We start from the raw sequence: 12,876 nt of genomic DNA on the forward strand, positions 1-12,876 counted from the left end.
ACTTTGCCTACGATTTATGCCCCGTCCTGCATTGTGGAAAGAAGGTCTTATTGAACATGCCATTGGGAAACTTTTCAATGTGCCGCCAATTGATTCAGCAGCACGCTTTGCCAGCTCATTCATGTTGTTCAGTGTGACGTATTGCCATTTCGTGAGCTTCATTTGCCAAAAGCAGCCTCTTGTATAGCGAAACCAGTGGTCATTTGCCTTCCAATTCGTGTGGGATGACCGGCTGAGGTCGATCATCAGTCGACTTGCAGGATAGGACGGCCGCATCCTTCCTTGCTTCTTAAACAGAGAAACGGCCTTGCGTATCATAATAAGCTTGCAGACGTAGAGTTGACAGACTGTAATAACCGAGACAAGATCCTATGCAGAGATAAGGTAGAGTCCACGTATCTAAAGATTTGCAAAAACACCAAAAGAGAGTATGTCGTAGTAGGAATCAAGCAAGAGAGAGATAGCCAAATGGCAAACAAATTGCACAACCTTACAAGGTTTCAGGGGACCGGAGAGCTAGAGGAAGATGAGAGGGGTGCTTCCTCATGCCATTTATTAGGGTTAGCTGTGGTCCAGCTTTTCACATCTATGCCTGACATCTCCTCTATCTAGCCAGTGCATCTTGACTTCGTTGGTGAAGTAGCCAGAGAACAATAAGAGTGAGTGCATCACATGACTCAACCAGCTCGCCTTCTTAAAGCGGCAACTCCAGCAATATGCATGGGTTACTTCGTCTATAAAAATCAACAACTCAAATACTAGGAATCTAGGTAGATTTTGATTCTGATTAAGTTCGCACTGGAAAATAATACAGTCCTTTATTGACGGACCCTCTAGTAGGCGTCCTTGCTTGGCCATGCTGGTACTAGCCGATAAGCTGTAGCTATACCTATTCTGGTCAAATTCTAGACTAGTACAGAGTTATGGAGGACAACCGCTCTCGGCTCCTAGGTACTCCGTATCGGCCAGATGTGGTACTCGACACAAGCAACTGCAATAGCCGCAACAACACAATAACGAATCCCGGACAAGACAGTCAGGTATCTTGTCGCGAAGGACTGGCTTGACACTCTTTCTCCTCCGCTGCTAAAATTTACTCCGATCACCAGTTCTCAACCTCCCCTCAACAATGCGCGCAGACTAAATCACAACGGCGGAAACGCTAAACAACTCTGAATTCATGCACCCCTTTTCAATCCTCACTCTCGGTATCTTCGTAGCGGGCTATATCACCGCAAGGTGGGATCTTGTTACGCGGTTATACGAACTGGCCATTTTTGCGTGGGATCACGGTGTCGTGGTGAGTGCGTCTCGGTTCGCGCAACCGGTCCTACCTGGAATTGATGGCTGCCGACACAGGACCACTAATGCGAGGGCAATTGAGCTAATAACCCTTGATCGCAGACACGAACAGCCAAAGGCTTTCTGTTGCTATCGGTCTTCTTCTTCCTCTTGGTTCTTCCGATCAACCATCTTGCGATAAAGGAAGCTGAATTGGTAAATGGTCCTGTCTGAAGTCAATTGCTGAGGGGTGATCGTATGCTGATGCTTCTTTTTGTATGGTAGCACCCTCGCCCGCCGCATCTGGGTGTGTCCGCTCGCGAACAGCTACGCCGCCGAGGCTCTTTCTGATCCGGATCGAAGGATGACAACATGCTCATGGGCGATGGATTGCTACGGGTATTCTGGCCATACGACCTCCCTCGGTCCTCATCGCCGGGGGTGATTGTTGGATGGAGGAACTCTGAACTGGATTTGTTCGTCCTCACAGTGTTGGAAGATGTTGAGGTAAGCTAGCGTTCTGTCCCGAGCCGCAGGTCGGCTTGGGGAGCTGATGGTTGACTCGTGGGATAGCCTCGAAATGTCGACAATGCACTACGTGCGGGAATCCTCTTTCGCAACAGCCCTCATCCGATTGCGCGGATATTCACGCTTTGTGGCAGATCGACAATGCATGTTCTGGGATCAACTAATCCACAAGACCCGCCGTCGGCATTTAACCCCGCTCATCTCTATGTGACAACGCATCCGTCGTATAAGGTCCCTCGGATATATTGTCCCCCGGAGGCGAATATATCTGTTCAGGTTATCATGTTCCATCGTCCACATCCAACCAGGATGGAGTACATGTCCCTGGATCCGATTTCCCTTGCTCTGGGCGATAAAGTGTCCATCGCTGATAAACCAGAGGTTGTACCGGCGGCCATCGATGCCGAAGAGGAGCGGGATAGAGCAGCGCGGGATAAGCTGGTTGAGAAGCTGAAGTTACACACAGTCGTCAAACATATGCCTTCGCCTAAGGAGCAAGCACTACCTCTCATCATCAACCAGGTCAATTGTGCTTATGAAATGGGAAAATTGATGGAAAAGAATAGCCATCTGATTGGAATCCGAGTTAAGCGAAGTATGAGCGTGGGAGAACGCGTGGTCGAGTCTGCATCAACTCTCTGGGACCTCTTTGTCCTCGGGGTCTCGCATGTGTTCTGGCAGTGGATCTGGCCAGTGGCCACTCGTATTTTCATCATCGGCCTCGTCTTCCATCGTACGATTGCCGAGGTTGTTCTGCAGATACTTGAGTGGCGTGCTCGTCCTGATGCAGCTGCCTTGAAGGACATCTCTGCGACGGCTCAGCAGGTTGACATTCGACTCCAGCAATTTTGCTACTGGCCGATACAGTACGTTAAGCTGCGCCAGAGGAAAGACGACTGGGAGAGTGTTACTACGAGTCATCCGGATTACATCCGTTTCTACAACAGCTTGTGGCTCGTGGCCAATGATGTGATCATCGGTATTGCGCTGGGCTCATACATCATCGACAACGCCAATTGGGTGGCTTTCCAAATCAACAGTGTCCTCACTGGCTGGACAGTAGAAGGGTTGCAGCGGACTATATCATGGTTGATGGACTGGCCGGCCGGCTTGAAGCTTAATAACGAGCTTGCTGCATTCTTGGGTGACCTCTTTCTCTGGGTCATTGAAAACTGGGCGGGTATGCATTTTCTTCTACTAGATCTATTATTCTCTCTCGCTAATTATGGGGCAGCTTGCATTGCGAATCTGCAGCCTTACCTCCCGCATATCATATACGTCGTTGGATGCTCGAGTTTCGCCGGAGCCAGCATGCCGATCGCCCTTTTTTCAGATCTCGTCTCCATTCTAACTGTGCATATTTACTCGTTCTACGTTGCGTCCGCCCGTATATTCAATTGGCAACTTACTATCATCATATCTCTCTTTCATCTCTTCCGCGGCAAGAAGCGCAACGTCCTTCGGCATCGAATAGACTCGTGTGATTACGACCTTGATCAGCTTCTGCTCGGCACTATCCTCTTCACAGTTCTCTTCTTCCTTCTGCCCACTGTGATTGTATTTTATCTAACGTTTGCCTCCGCGAGAATGTTGATCATCTCGCTAAAAGCGGCACTTGACACGTGCTTGGCTTTTCTCAACCATTTCCCTTTGTTTGCGTTGATGCTGCGTGTGAAGGATTCCCGACGGTTACCAGGTATGTTGGTTTTGCTCATCTGCTTGATCAGCAGTCACTGACCAAATTCGAGGTGGTATTCGTTTCGAACTACGCGAGGAGCAGGACAAGTCTCTTCATCCGTACTCCAATATGCCTTTCATCCATCTCGAGGTATGTCCACCTAATTCATCGTGTCATTGAAACTACCGCCAGAGCAAGTTCTGATTGAGATAGTCGATTCCACTCCCTCTCCGCGCCATGTTTGACCAGTACTTCCAACTCGGTCATCGTCTCCGGAAGCACTATCTTTCTCCGCGCGTGATATTCTGCCTCTTCACTGGCCGTTTTGTTCCTCCCATCCACCGCCGTAATCTGTACAGTATGCAGTACAGCATGCTCCCTGCGCATCGGGCAGGTATGGCAGAGGTGTGGTCTCTGTTGACCCAGCCCCGAAAGACAAGCAGTGGTAGCAGTGGCTCTTCTTCGATGGGAGGGGTCACGGCTGCCAATGGGTTACTTAGGGTTCCATCAGGGTTTGCACAAGGAGATGTCAGACGACGGAGCCACCGGTATTAATGCTCAATAATGTGTATAATATGTCATGACGCATATAATCAAGAGATTTAACGCCTAGTCTGTTGCACGGTCTGGTTGCCTCAGTCCTTGCACACGATGCTTTGGGACCATTTCCGATCAACGACTCGGGTTAGCATTTCGCTAGGAAACGTGACGTAACTCCGGATACGAGTACATAATGAATGAAGGTACAAGCATGCGAGGAAGTCGTCAAAGTATTATACATAAGAGAATCCAGTCGTTCTCGAAGACAGGCCACTTCCAGTCAGTGGATATATATCGCTCAGATAAAACAGATTCGAGTATATGTTCAAGCCACCACATATGAATTTGCCATGGATCTAGTAACGGGGGTTTGAGCGGAAACCGTCCAACGAATACTAGTCGTAGCAATACCCGACTATGGTCATGGAGGGCAAGCATCCAGGAGATGTTGCCTGCAGGAGCGGAGATGAAGGAGAGTGTCCCCGATGCAGGGGACTGATGACCGACGTCACTTCATGATTTCCGAAGATAGTCAGCATCACTTTCCGAGGCAGTACTTTTTCTCGCCTCTTCGACCATGGTGTCGATGCCTTTTTCTTTCAACGCTTTCTGATGGAAACGTTAGTCTAGATCGCAGAGATTTCAAAATGTCTGCTTTGACATACATGTAGACAAGATCTGTACTTTGAGAATAGTTCTTCGCATTCATTTGATGAGGTTTTGCCACGTAGGTATTCTGTGGTAGTTAGCGGGCGCTGTTTACATTGCTAGAAGGAGAGAATAGATGCGTACTTTCGCTGTACCACTTCAGAAAACAAGTATCATACTTTCTGGGGAGCGTCAGTTCGAGCTCTTTATCTGTGGTTGCCAGTGGCAGTAGCTGGGGAAAATTTACTCTTTCAAGTCATTGCATTCGGGGGCTATGGAAGCTGCCATGATGAGCTAGCTTACTGTGTCTGAACCGGTTGATGTAATTAAAAGAGATTGGAACAATGTCAAAACCTCCTCTCTTTCACGCATTCAATGTCTCGCTGTCAATGGGATTGTCTATGGAACCAGTATACTTGGAGTCGAGAACTTATACATGGAGACGATCGCCGAGATACCGTGGCTAGACCGATCACGGTAGGCGGTCAGTGTTTTTTCCTCCGGCGGGCGCATTTCTCCACCTCCGAGCTTCCTCAATTTTTCAGGTTATTATTTGTTCCTGCGAGTTTACATTCGTTGACCCTTCGACTCTTGCCTGGCTGAGTTCGGCTTTGGACTCAACATAATCCGCCAATCATGGAGTCTGCAGCAGATTTCCCACCGTTTCAGCAGCGGTTAACGTCCAGTCTGGTGCAGATGACGCGCACCGTTGGGCAGCTCTCTGCAGAGGATCTGAGTTTCCACCGGACTTCGAGTGCCGAAGTCTCGGAATCCTTGGATGAGCAAAGTGATAGGATCTTGTCGTTGACCTCGACGATCCTCAAGGCTGCCACAGCCGGGACGGATTTGCCCGCACCTAAACTGCACGATGAAGACTCTGTCGAAGACAACTGGCGCGGTGTTGTCGACGTTATCGATGCGCTGCTAGAGAGGGCAGACGCTTGTCTCGATGAATTTACGGGAGTCATCAAGAAATTGAGCCCGTCGCAGCAGGAGCAGAGCGCAGCAAAAGCCGCCAAAAAGGCTTCCACCAAGTTCCCCTCTGTTTACGACTTTGGCCCGTCGAAGATTCCCAAGCCGCAATTGTTGTTTCAGCGGCCTCCCGATAACGCCGATGTTTCTCCTTTCAAGCCTCTTCTTCGAATCAAACCTCACGCGACTGTTCCGTTGGAGGATTCTCTGAAGTTGACAGATCCTGCGCAAGGATATAGGAATCCGTACGAAACGGAGATCCGCGCTGCCAAGTACCCGGATTCGACCTATACTGTTTCTCCTCCCGTTGATTATCAGCCGTTTGAATCGACAGCTGCGACTTTCGTGGACACCCTGGAAGGAGTGAAGGAGATGTTGAGCGAGCTCAAGTCGGCAAAAGAGATTGCTATTGATTTGGAGCATCACGACGTACACTCGTATCATGGCTTGGTTTCTCTGATGCAGATTAGCACTCGGGACAAGGATTGGGTTGTTGACACGCTTAAACCTTGGAGAGAAGAACTTCAGATTCTCAATGAGGTATTTGCGGATCCCGGAATTCTCAAAGTCCTCCATGGCTCGTCCATGGATATTATCTGGCTTCAGCGGGATCTTGGCCTCTACGTTGTAGGCATGTTCGACACCTACCACGCCGCCTGTGCCTTGAACTACCCGAAGCGGAGCTTGAAGTTCCTTCTTCAGAAGTTTGTCAACTTCGAAGCCGACAAGAGATATCAGATGGCCGACTGGAGAATCCGCCCTCTTCCGTCAGGAATGTTTGACTATGCCCGCTCCGATACTCATTATCTCCTCTACATTTACGACCACCTACGCAATGAGCTGTTGGAGAACTCGACGCCTGACCACAATCTCGTTGATTATGTACTGGAACAGTCAAAAAACGAAGCTTTACAACGTTACGAGCGCCCCGTTTACGACGCTGCTACGGGACAAGGACAAGGGGGATGGTATGACTATCTGTACCGCAACCCTGCCGTTCTGAGCAAAGAACAGTTCGCCGTCTTCAAGGCAGTGCACCAGTGGCGCGACGAGGTGGCAAGAGAAGAGGATGAGGGCGTTCAGTGTGTGTTTCCAAAGCACATCCTCTTCAAAATTGCCCAAGTCATGCCTCTCGACCAGGGTACTTTGTACCGGACATTATCTCCCATGACGCCCATTGCCAAGAACCGAGCAGCGGATCTCCTGGAGGTTATCAAAAAGGCGAAGATCGAAGGAGCTACGGGACCAGAATGGCGCGACGTCGTACGGCCATTGAAAACGACAGCAGCTCAAACCGCAGAAAAGGGTCTCCCGTCGCCCCCCGCCGCCGAGGCAATTGAGTACCCTACCGCAGCGCGCTACGAGTCTTCTCAATTCTGGGGACCTGTCCTGGAAGTCCGGGAGCCGCTTACGCCTCCGGAGTATTCTGAAATCGCCTCCGCGGAAGCTCTTCGACTTTCTCTTCCCCTGCCGCCCATGCCGCGGACTGTATCCGAAGCTCGCGAGAAGCTTGGCGATACCAAACCAGCACCGAAGCCTGCCGCAGCACCTGCTCCGGCACCAGAAGAAGACAGCAAGAAGATATTCACAGTCAAGGAGCTCGGTGGACCGCGCAAACGCAAAGCAGCAGCAGCCGAAGAAGCCGAGGCTGCACCATCGCTTGAGTTGGACGAGATTAACCTGGAGACTGGATCATCGGCGGATGCCTTGGAGAAGCCGTCCAAGAAGCAGCGCCAGAAGAACAAGAAGAACAAGTCGCAACCACAGCCCGAAGGTGATGCACAAGAAGATGTACCGTTCAACTATGAAGCTGCTGAGTCGGTATTACACGCTCAGCCTGCGCAGGCAGCACCCAGCCGCGTCTCTAAGCGATTCGCCCCATACTCAAAGGCAATGGAGGCGCCTGCAGGAGCCCGTAAGCACAAGAGAGAGATCGCAGGGAAGGCGTTTACATTCCGGTGATGCGCTTGCAGGGTGGTTTGCTTCTTCGTACTCCGCCTATGGTTATCTTTCATTCTCTAGGACACATGGACGTTGGATGCATCCTTTGGTGGTCGTGATATGGGTTATTCTGGTTCTGTGCATAGCGATACCCGATAGTGTTTGAATAAGAGGTCGCCTTGTATTTATCTGAAATCTGTCCTTGATCTGTGCACATATATATCTCTATCGGTAAGCCGAGCTGGACGCCACTACTCATGCTTCAAAGCCTTGCGCCTCTGCTTAAGCATGTACGAGTACATCATGAAAGCGCCTAACCATTAGCTTGTTTATTCACAGTCATTCCGAGTAAAAGTAAACTCACCAGGAACATATAGCGCAAGGCAGAAGTAGAAAACCCCAGCCCCGATGGGGTTGGTCGTCGTAGCGGCAGCCTTGTACATCAACCACCACTCACTTCCAATCCCAACCGGATACAAAACAATGAAGAGGGAGTATCTACGTATATTGACTATTAATCATTGCCATGTGATACGGATGCAGGTTTCCCATGGTATAGAAACGAATCTCACTCACCTCAACCACTTAACAGCCTCCACCCTGATCCCCGCCAGAAGAAAGCCGAAATACGCATACCGGACCGCATCCGCGGCGGACCAGGCCAGCAGGAGAGCCGAGTAGGCGGGAGACGAAGCCATCGCCTCGGGATACTGGTAGTTGACGGCCCAGACTTGGACGCAGCGCGTGAAGATCTGAGTGAAGGTCGGGAGGACTGGGGCGCGGGTGAGCCCTGTGTATTCCGGTTAGCTTTGCCTGGGGTTGGGGTAGGACTGCCAAAAAGACCTGTTGCGGCGTGGAGGATTTCTGCGATGGCGAGGGTTTGGGTCCATCTCGTTTGGGGTTCGAGGTGAGGGTATATATAAATTGGGGATGGGTGAGTTGAGGAGAGGAGTGCGGCGATGACGCCGAGGAGGATTCGGAGCCAGAGGGTCGAGAAGAGGATGTTGTAGAGGAGAAGGTAGGTGGTTTTTATTGTCATGATGTTTGTATACGACTGGGGAGGTTATATTGAGGGGGATTGGTTCTTTGATTTCGTCTGCTTGTACCAACTTGTTGCTGGTTGATATTTTTCATTTTGTATAACTTTTGGGGAGATTTGCATGTGATAATATTTGTCGGCATCAGTAGCTTAACTACCTAGTTAATGCTCAGAGTATGCGGTCAATCTAGATGATATTTCAAATATTTCCAACTTTGATTATTATGTGCTATTGAAAGAGGACTAAGTAGATGATGCGATAGATGAGAAGACAGAACTTAGATGACTGGAGAGAGAAACAGAGTTCAATAAAGCAAGAAACACAGCATGCAAAAGCAATATGCTTATTGCCTTTTACCCCATACTTGCAACACTTATGCTGCACAACTCTGCGGAGTACAGTAGCATGAGGTCCGAGCTCGATCTGACATCTAGGTACGCCGTCCCATCACTCAGCAGTACTGCACTTTTGGTGCCGTGGTTTCCGTCAACAGTCACCCGTTTGAACCGGGAAGCTGATGCGACCAATCTCCAGCTCTTAGAATACGAAGTTTGTCCTGAGGGTCCCATGGGCAAGGTAAAATCCCGTGTGTCTTGATCGTAAGTGAGGTCTGTGCGTGTGGCATGGTTCATGAGTTTACAGTTTACACTGCGCAAAGTCCTTAGTCTGGAGTCAATGTCATGCAGTGCCTGGACTCTATCTACAGGTCACTTGATCAGGATTTGGCATTTACTGTCAGGTTTAATCATGAATTATCGATATATTTGAATGAAATATGCATACCTAGTAGTCTTCTGATGCGAGTCCATGACCAAGTACTGTTGCATTTCTATAGCAGCCTTTCGAGCCAACAGTACAGAGTGCTCGGTAAGAATATGGGGTATTACGCAGCTGATAATCAACTGAGACATCCGTGGTTGTCAGTTTACACACATGACTAGTTTCTGACCATCCTCTCAAATATGGTCATGATGTAATTGATATCGATCTGTACAACAAACAGCCTTGGAAGTATTAGCGAGGAGCAAATCGAGTTTTCAGAATCTTCTTCCTGGAATGTATATGCAGAAAATACACCAGAGTTCCTAATCATAAATCACGAGCGTTGATGTTGAATTCTTGATGTTGAAGCAATAGGCGCGGTGGTTTAGCTTCTTTGTGCATATTCTGTAGAAATAAAGATAAAAATAAAATAATGGCGGATGCTGTCGACTTGTTGACGCAGGTACCAGGCCCCAGTCTGCTCAGGTGGATACTTAGCATTGGACACTAACCCACTAGTTGCTCGTCTTCCAGGGGGACTCCAGGCCTTAGTGCGGTCGCACCACAGTTGGAACGGTCAGGTACCAGCACTATCATTATTTGCCCTGAGAAACCATAATGGATTAATCCATTCTTTTGTGAGACAACATTCTATATTTATTGATCAGGCCACCAGCTGATTGATTGTGAGTTAGTTTTCTAGTTCAAATTTAGACTACATTAGCACCAAAACCAAGAATACCAGGAATGCTAGATAAGTGTGCTGATAAGAGTTCTTATCAGCAACCGTCATGGAGTGCCTCTCCAGGTACTTCGTAATGGAGAGGGGGTGGGAAAAGAACGGTGGGCCAATGCAGCAAGACAGCCATGATTCAGGTTAGAATGGTGCGGAGCCAATGAGCACCACAGATCCAAGCACACATGGCAGAAAACCATCAGCATCCCTGAGGAATGAACTCAGGAATTCAGGTTTTCCACTCTCCAGCAGATGTAATGATGATGCTGTTGACAGCATTGCAATGATAACATTTGCATATGACACCTCTGGAGGCAAAGACTCAGACAAGAAATGTGCAACATCGTCTCTGAGACATTTAGTCCAGGTCGCTTCTGTCTCCTACTATCTAACCGCCACTCCACATTTCCTTACTGGGGAGTCTGCAGGGAGTTATCATTATTTATCAACCAGCTAAAACATCCCATCAACTAATATTATTATTATTGAGAAATGAGAAGTAAATTCTCAAACAGTTACTTTGTACAAAATTCCATCGTATTTGATAATGATGCCTCAAAAGTTCTCTAAGCTCTAGGTGCTAAATGGTAGTCTGACAGACCGCATTTTAATCTGACCTACAGTTTGAGGGGTGGCGATCTGGGTGCAGCGGCTGGTCACAGGTTAACGCACTGGGCCAGGGGTAAAACTTAGCCCCATAGTGATAATCATAATTTACCATTATTATTAATTTTCCGTTACTCCGACTCTGTACCTACTTGATAGACTCCACCAGCACAAAGGGGAAAGAAAGTTAGGACTAGTTACCTTCTTCATCGTTATTCGCTGGGAATGCACAGGCTAGATACCTAGATACTCCTCCAGCTCGAGGACTGTCTCCAGCATCTGTCTACCGACATTTCAGGTGCATGCGGCAGGTGGCTACAGCCTTTGGTGGATGGAGACATTCCCCTTGCGTCGTCCTGCATCGAGTGGGTGCCCTTCAATTTTCAAACGTCAGACTCTGAAAAAGGAGAAAATAAGACTGCGGGAGATGATCATCCGTTCATTGATTCGGATAAACTTGCCTTAAAATACACCGTAGAATTGTTAAGATCTCCTTGATCTGATGCCCGAGCAGGACAGGTGATACAAACCGTTTACCCTTGAAAGGCAGGGAAAATGGAATCAAAGGACCCAAGACAGAAGGCAGGAAACAAGGAACATCAACCCTGCATAGAGTGAAACAATGGACAAGATAAATTTGTCGAACTCTGTCAATTATCTAGTCGTCAGAGCCTGGCGATCACTTTGGATATTTCAAGTCTACTGCGCTTACAGAAGACAGTGGCATTTGTTGATATTAGTAGCATTATGATGAGAGTACTTTAGTCGTATATGCATATCATCCTAAGTTTGAAAATTCAATCATCACCTTCGTGCTCTGTAGATACAACATCAACATCTGGCTACTTCAAGGATTTCTTGCGGAGGAATGACAGTTCAGATGCCGAATGGCATGACCTGCATGGACTTATTATGAATTAAGTTAACATGATTTTTGTTGGCACGGAGTATGAGAAATCCTATTAACCTAGCTCTGCTACTCTTAATTGCCAAAGGAAATATTGAATATTCGTCACGCAGACCCAGGTACCAGGAAAAGGCGGAACAAACTGCTGGGTCCTATCCATTGAATGCTCTTGAACTTTCCGTACCAGGTACAGAGAGTACAAGCTCAGGTACCACGTATCCATGGGGGGGGGGGAGTCAGGAACAATCATCACACGCCCCCATAGACATTTCTCGACTAATTATTGCTTAATGTTATGAGGAATTTAACCCATTTTGTTTTTCATCTGAACAGCTCCATAGCCCTTATCTCTCCTCGCATATGCATAGGCGCTCAGTCTCTTACATTAATGCATGTTAAGGTATGCCTATCTCCACCATATCGACAATTATGGATGGTTAGTACTATCCCTGAGCCAAAAAATCAGAAATCCCCATCCGAGGGTGCCTTGGCTTCCCCTCCCACCCAATTTTTTTTTTTTTTTTTCTTTTCCCTTTTCGGCATTTCCCTTTATTCTTTTTGTTTTCCCATACCTAAACCCAAAATGAGTCGTCTATACTTTTGTTATTTTATTTGACACTTTTCTTCCTTCCCGCTCCTATGTGACCCCTCCTGCTTCCTGATTCTTAATATCCATTAAACTTGCCATCATCGACATTATTTGATATCGTTATTATCCAACTAATACTATACGGACTTGTACCCTCCTTTTCATTTGGCACTGTCGGTCGCTAAGTTATTCGCATACACCTAATATTTGATCTTCCTGCTGCCCCTTCTCTGCTTTGTTTCAATACTCTATCGCTTTGGCCTCACCAATTTCTTCCCATCCATCCTTGCGCTCCCTACTTCACTGTGCATATTCTTTCCCTCCCAACCATCTCCTACACCAACGGTCTCGACATTCTTTTTAACTTCTCCGCTTGAGACAATTCAACTCCAACTGTCTCAATTGCTTTACCGGACCCCGCGACCGTCCCTGCCTTCTTGAAAAACTATCGATCCCTCTGTTGCTAGCGCTCCAACGCTCCTCCCGAAAGTCGTACAACCGGCGACCCTCAATTTATTCCTAGTATATCATCAGTCGAAAATATCTGCGACATTCATAATCCGTTGGGCAGTCTCCATTGATCCCTTTTCGCTCGCTCCGACAGGTCCCTTTTCGATATCTGCGATAAGGAGTATAATCATCAGCCTT

The 12,876-nt window shown here is 48.0% G+C and overlaps 3 protein-coding genes across 3 annotated transcripts; 2 read left to right on the forward strand and 1 right to left on the reverse strand.

Moving 5' to 3' along the window:
• Positions 1 to 1,653: 1,653 nt before the first annotated feature.
• On the forward strand, positions 1,654 to 4,042 carry Aud_003279 (phosphatidylinositol N-acetylglucosaminyltransferase; the record flags this gene model as incomplete). The annotated part of the gene is made up of 5 exons (XM_043288232.1): positions 1,654 to 1,788; positions 1,855 to 2,989; positions 3,044 to 3,505; positions 3,558 to 3,637; positions 3,701 to 4,042. 5 exons carry the CDS (start codon positions 1,654 to 1,656, stop codon positions 4,040 to 4,042), a joined length of 2,154 nt encoding a protein of 717 aa, XP_043144167.1.
• A 1,269-nt stretch (positions 4,043 to 5,311) lies between these two features.
• Positions 5,312 to 7,609, forward strand: Aud_003280 (exosome nuclease subunit RRP6; the record flags this gene model as incomplete). The annotated part of the gene is made up of 1 exon (XM_043288233.1): positions 5,312 to 7,609. The coding sequence occupies one exon, from the start codon at positions 5,312 to 5,314 to the stop codon at positions 7,607 to 7,609; it is 2,298 nt and encodes a 765-aa protein (XP_043144168.1).
• Positions 7,610 to 7,839: 230 nt separating this feature from the next.
• Positions 7,840 to 8,627, reverse strand: Aud_003281 (putative membrane protein; the record flags this gene model as incomplete). Its single annotated transcript, XM_043288234.1, has 4 exons — positions 7,840 to 7,901; positions 7,953 to 8,086; positions 8,165 to 8,378; positions 8,432 to 8,627. The coding sequence occupies 4 exons, from the start codon at positions 8,625 to 8,627 to the stop codon at positions 7,840 to 7,842; spliced, it is 606 nt and encodes a 201-aa protein (XP_043144169.1).
• Positions 8,628 to 12,876: the final 4,249 nt, after the last annotated feature.

Source organism: Aspergillus udagawae (genome assembly GCF_001078395.1).
Source record: "Aspergillus udagawae IFM 46973 DNA, scaffold_2, whole genome shotgun sequence".
Lineage (NCBI taxonomy): Eukaryota > Fungi > Ascomycota > Eurotiomycetes > Eurotiales > Aspergillaceae > Aspergillus > Aspergillus udagawae.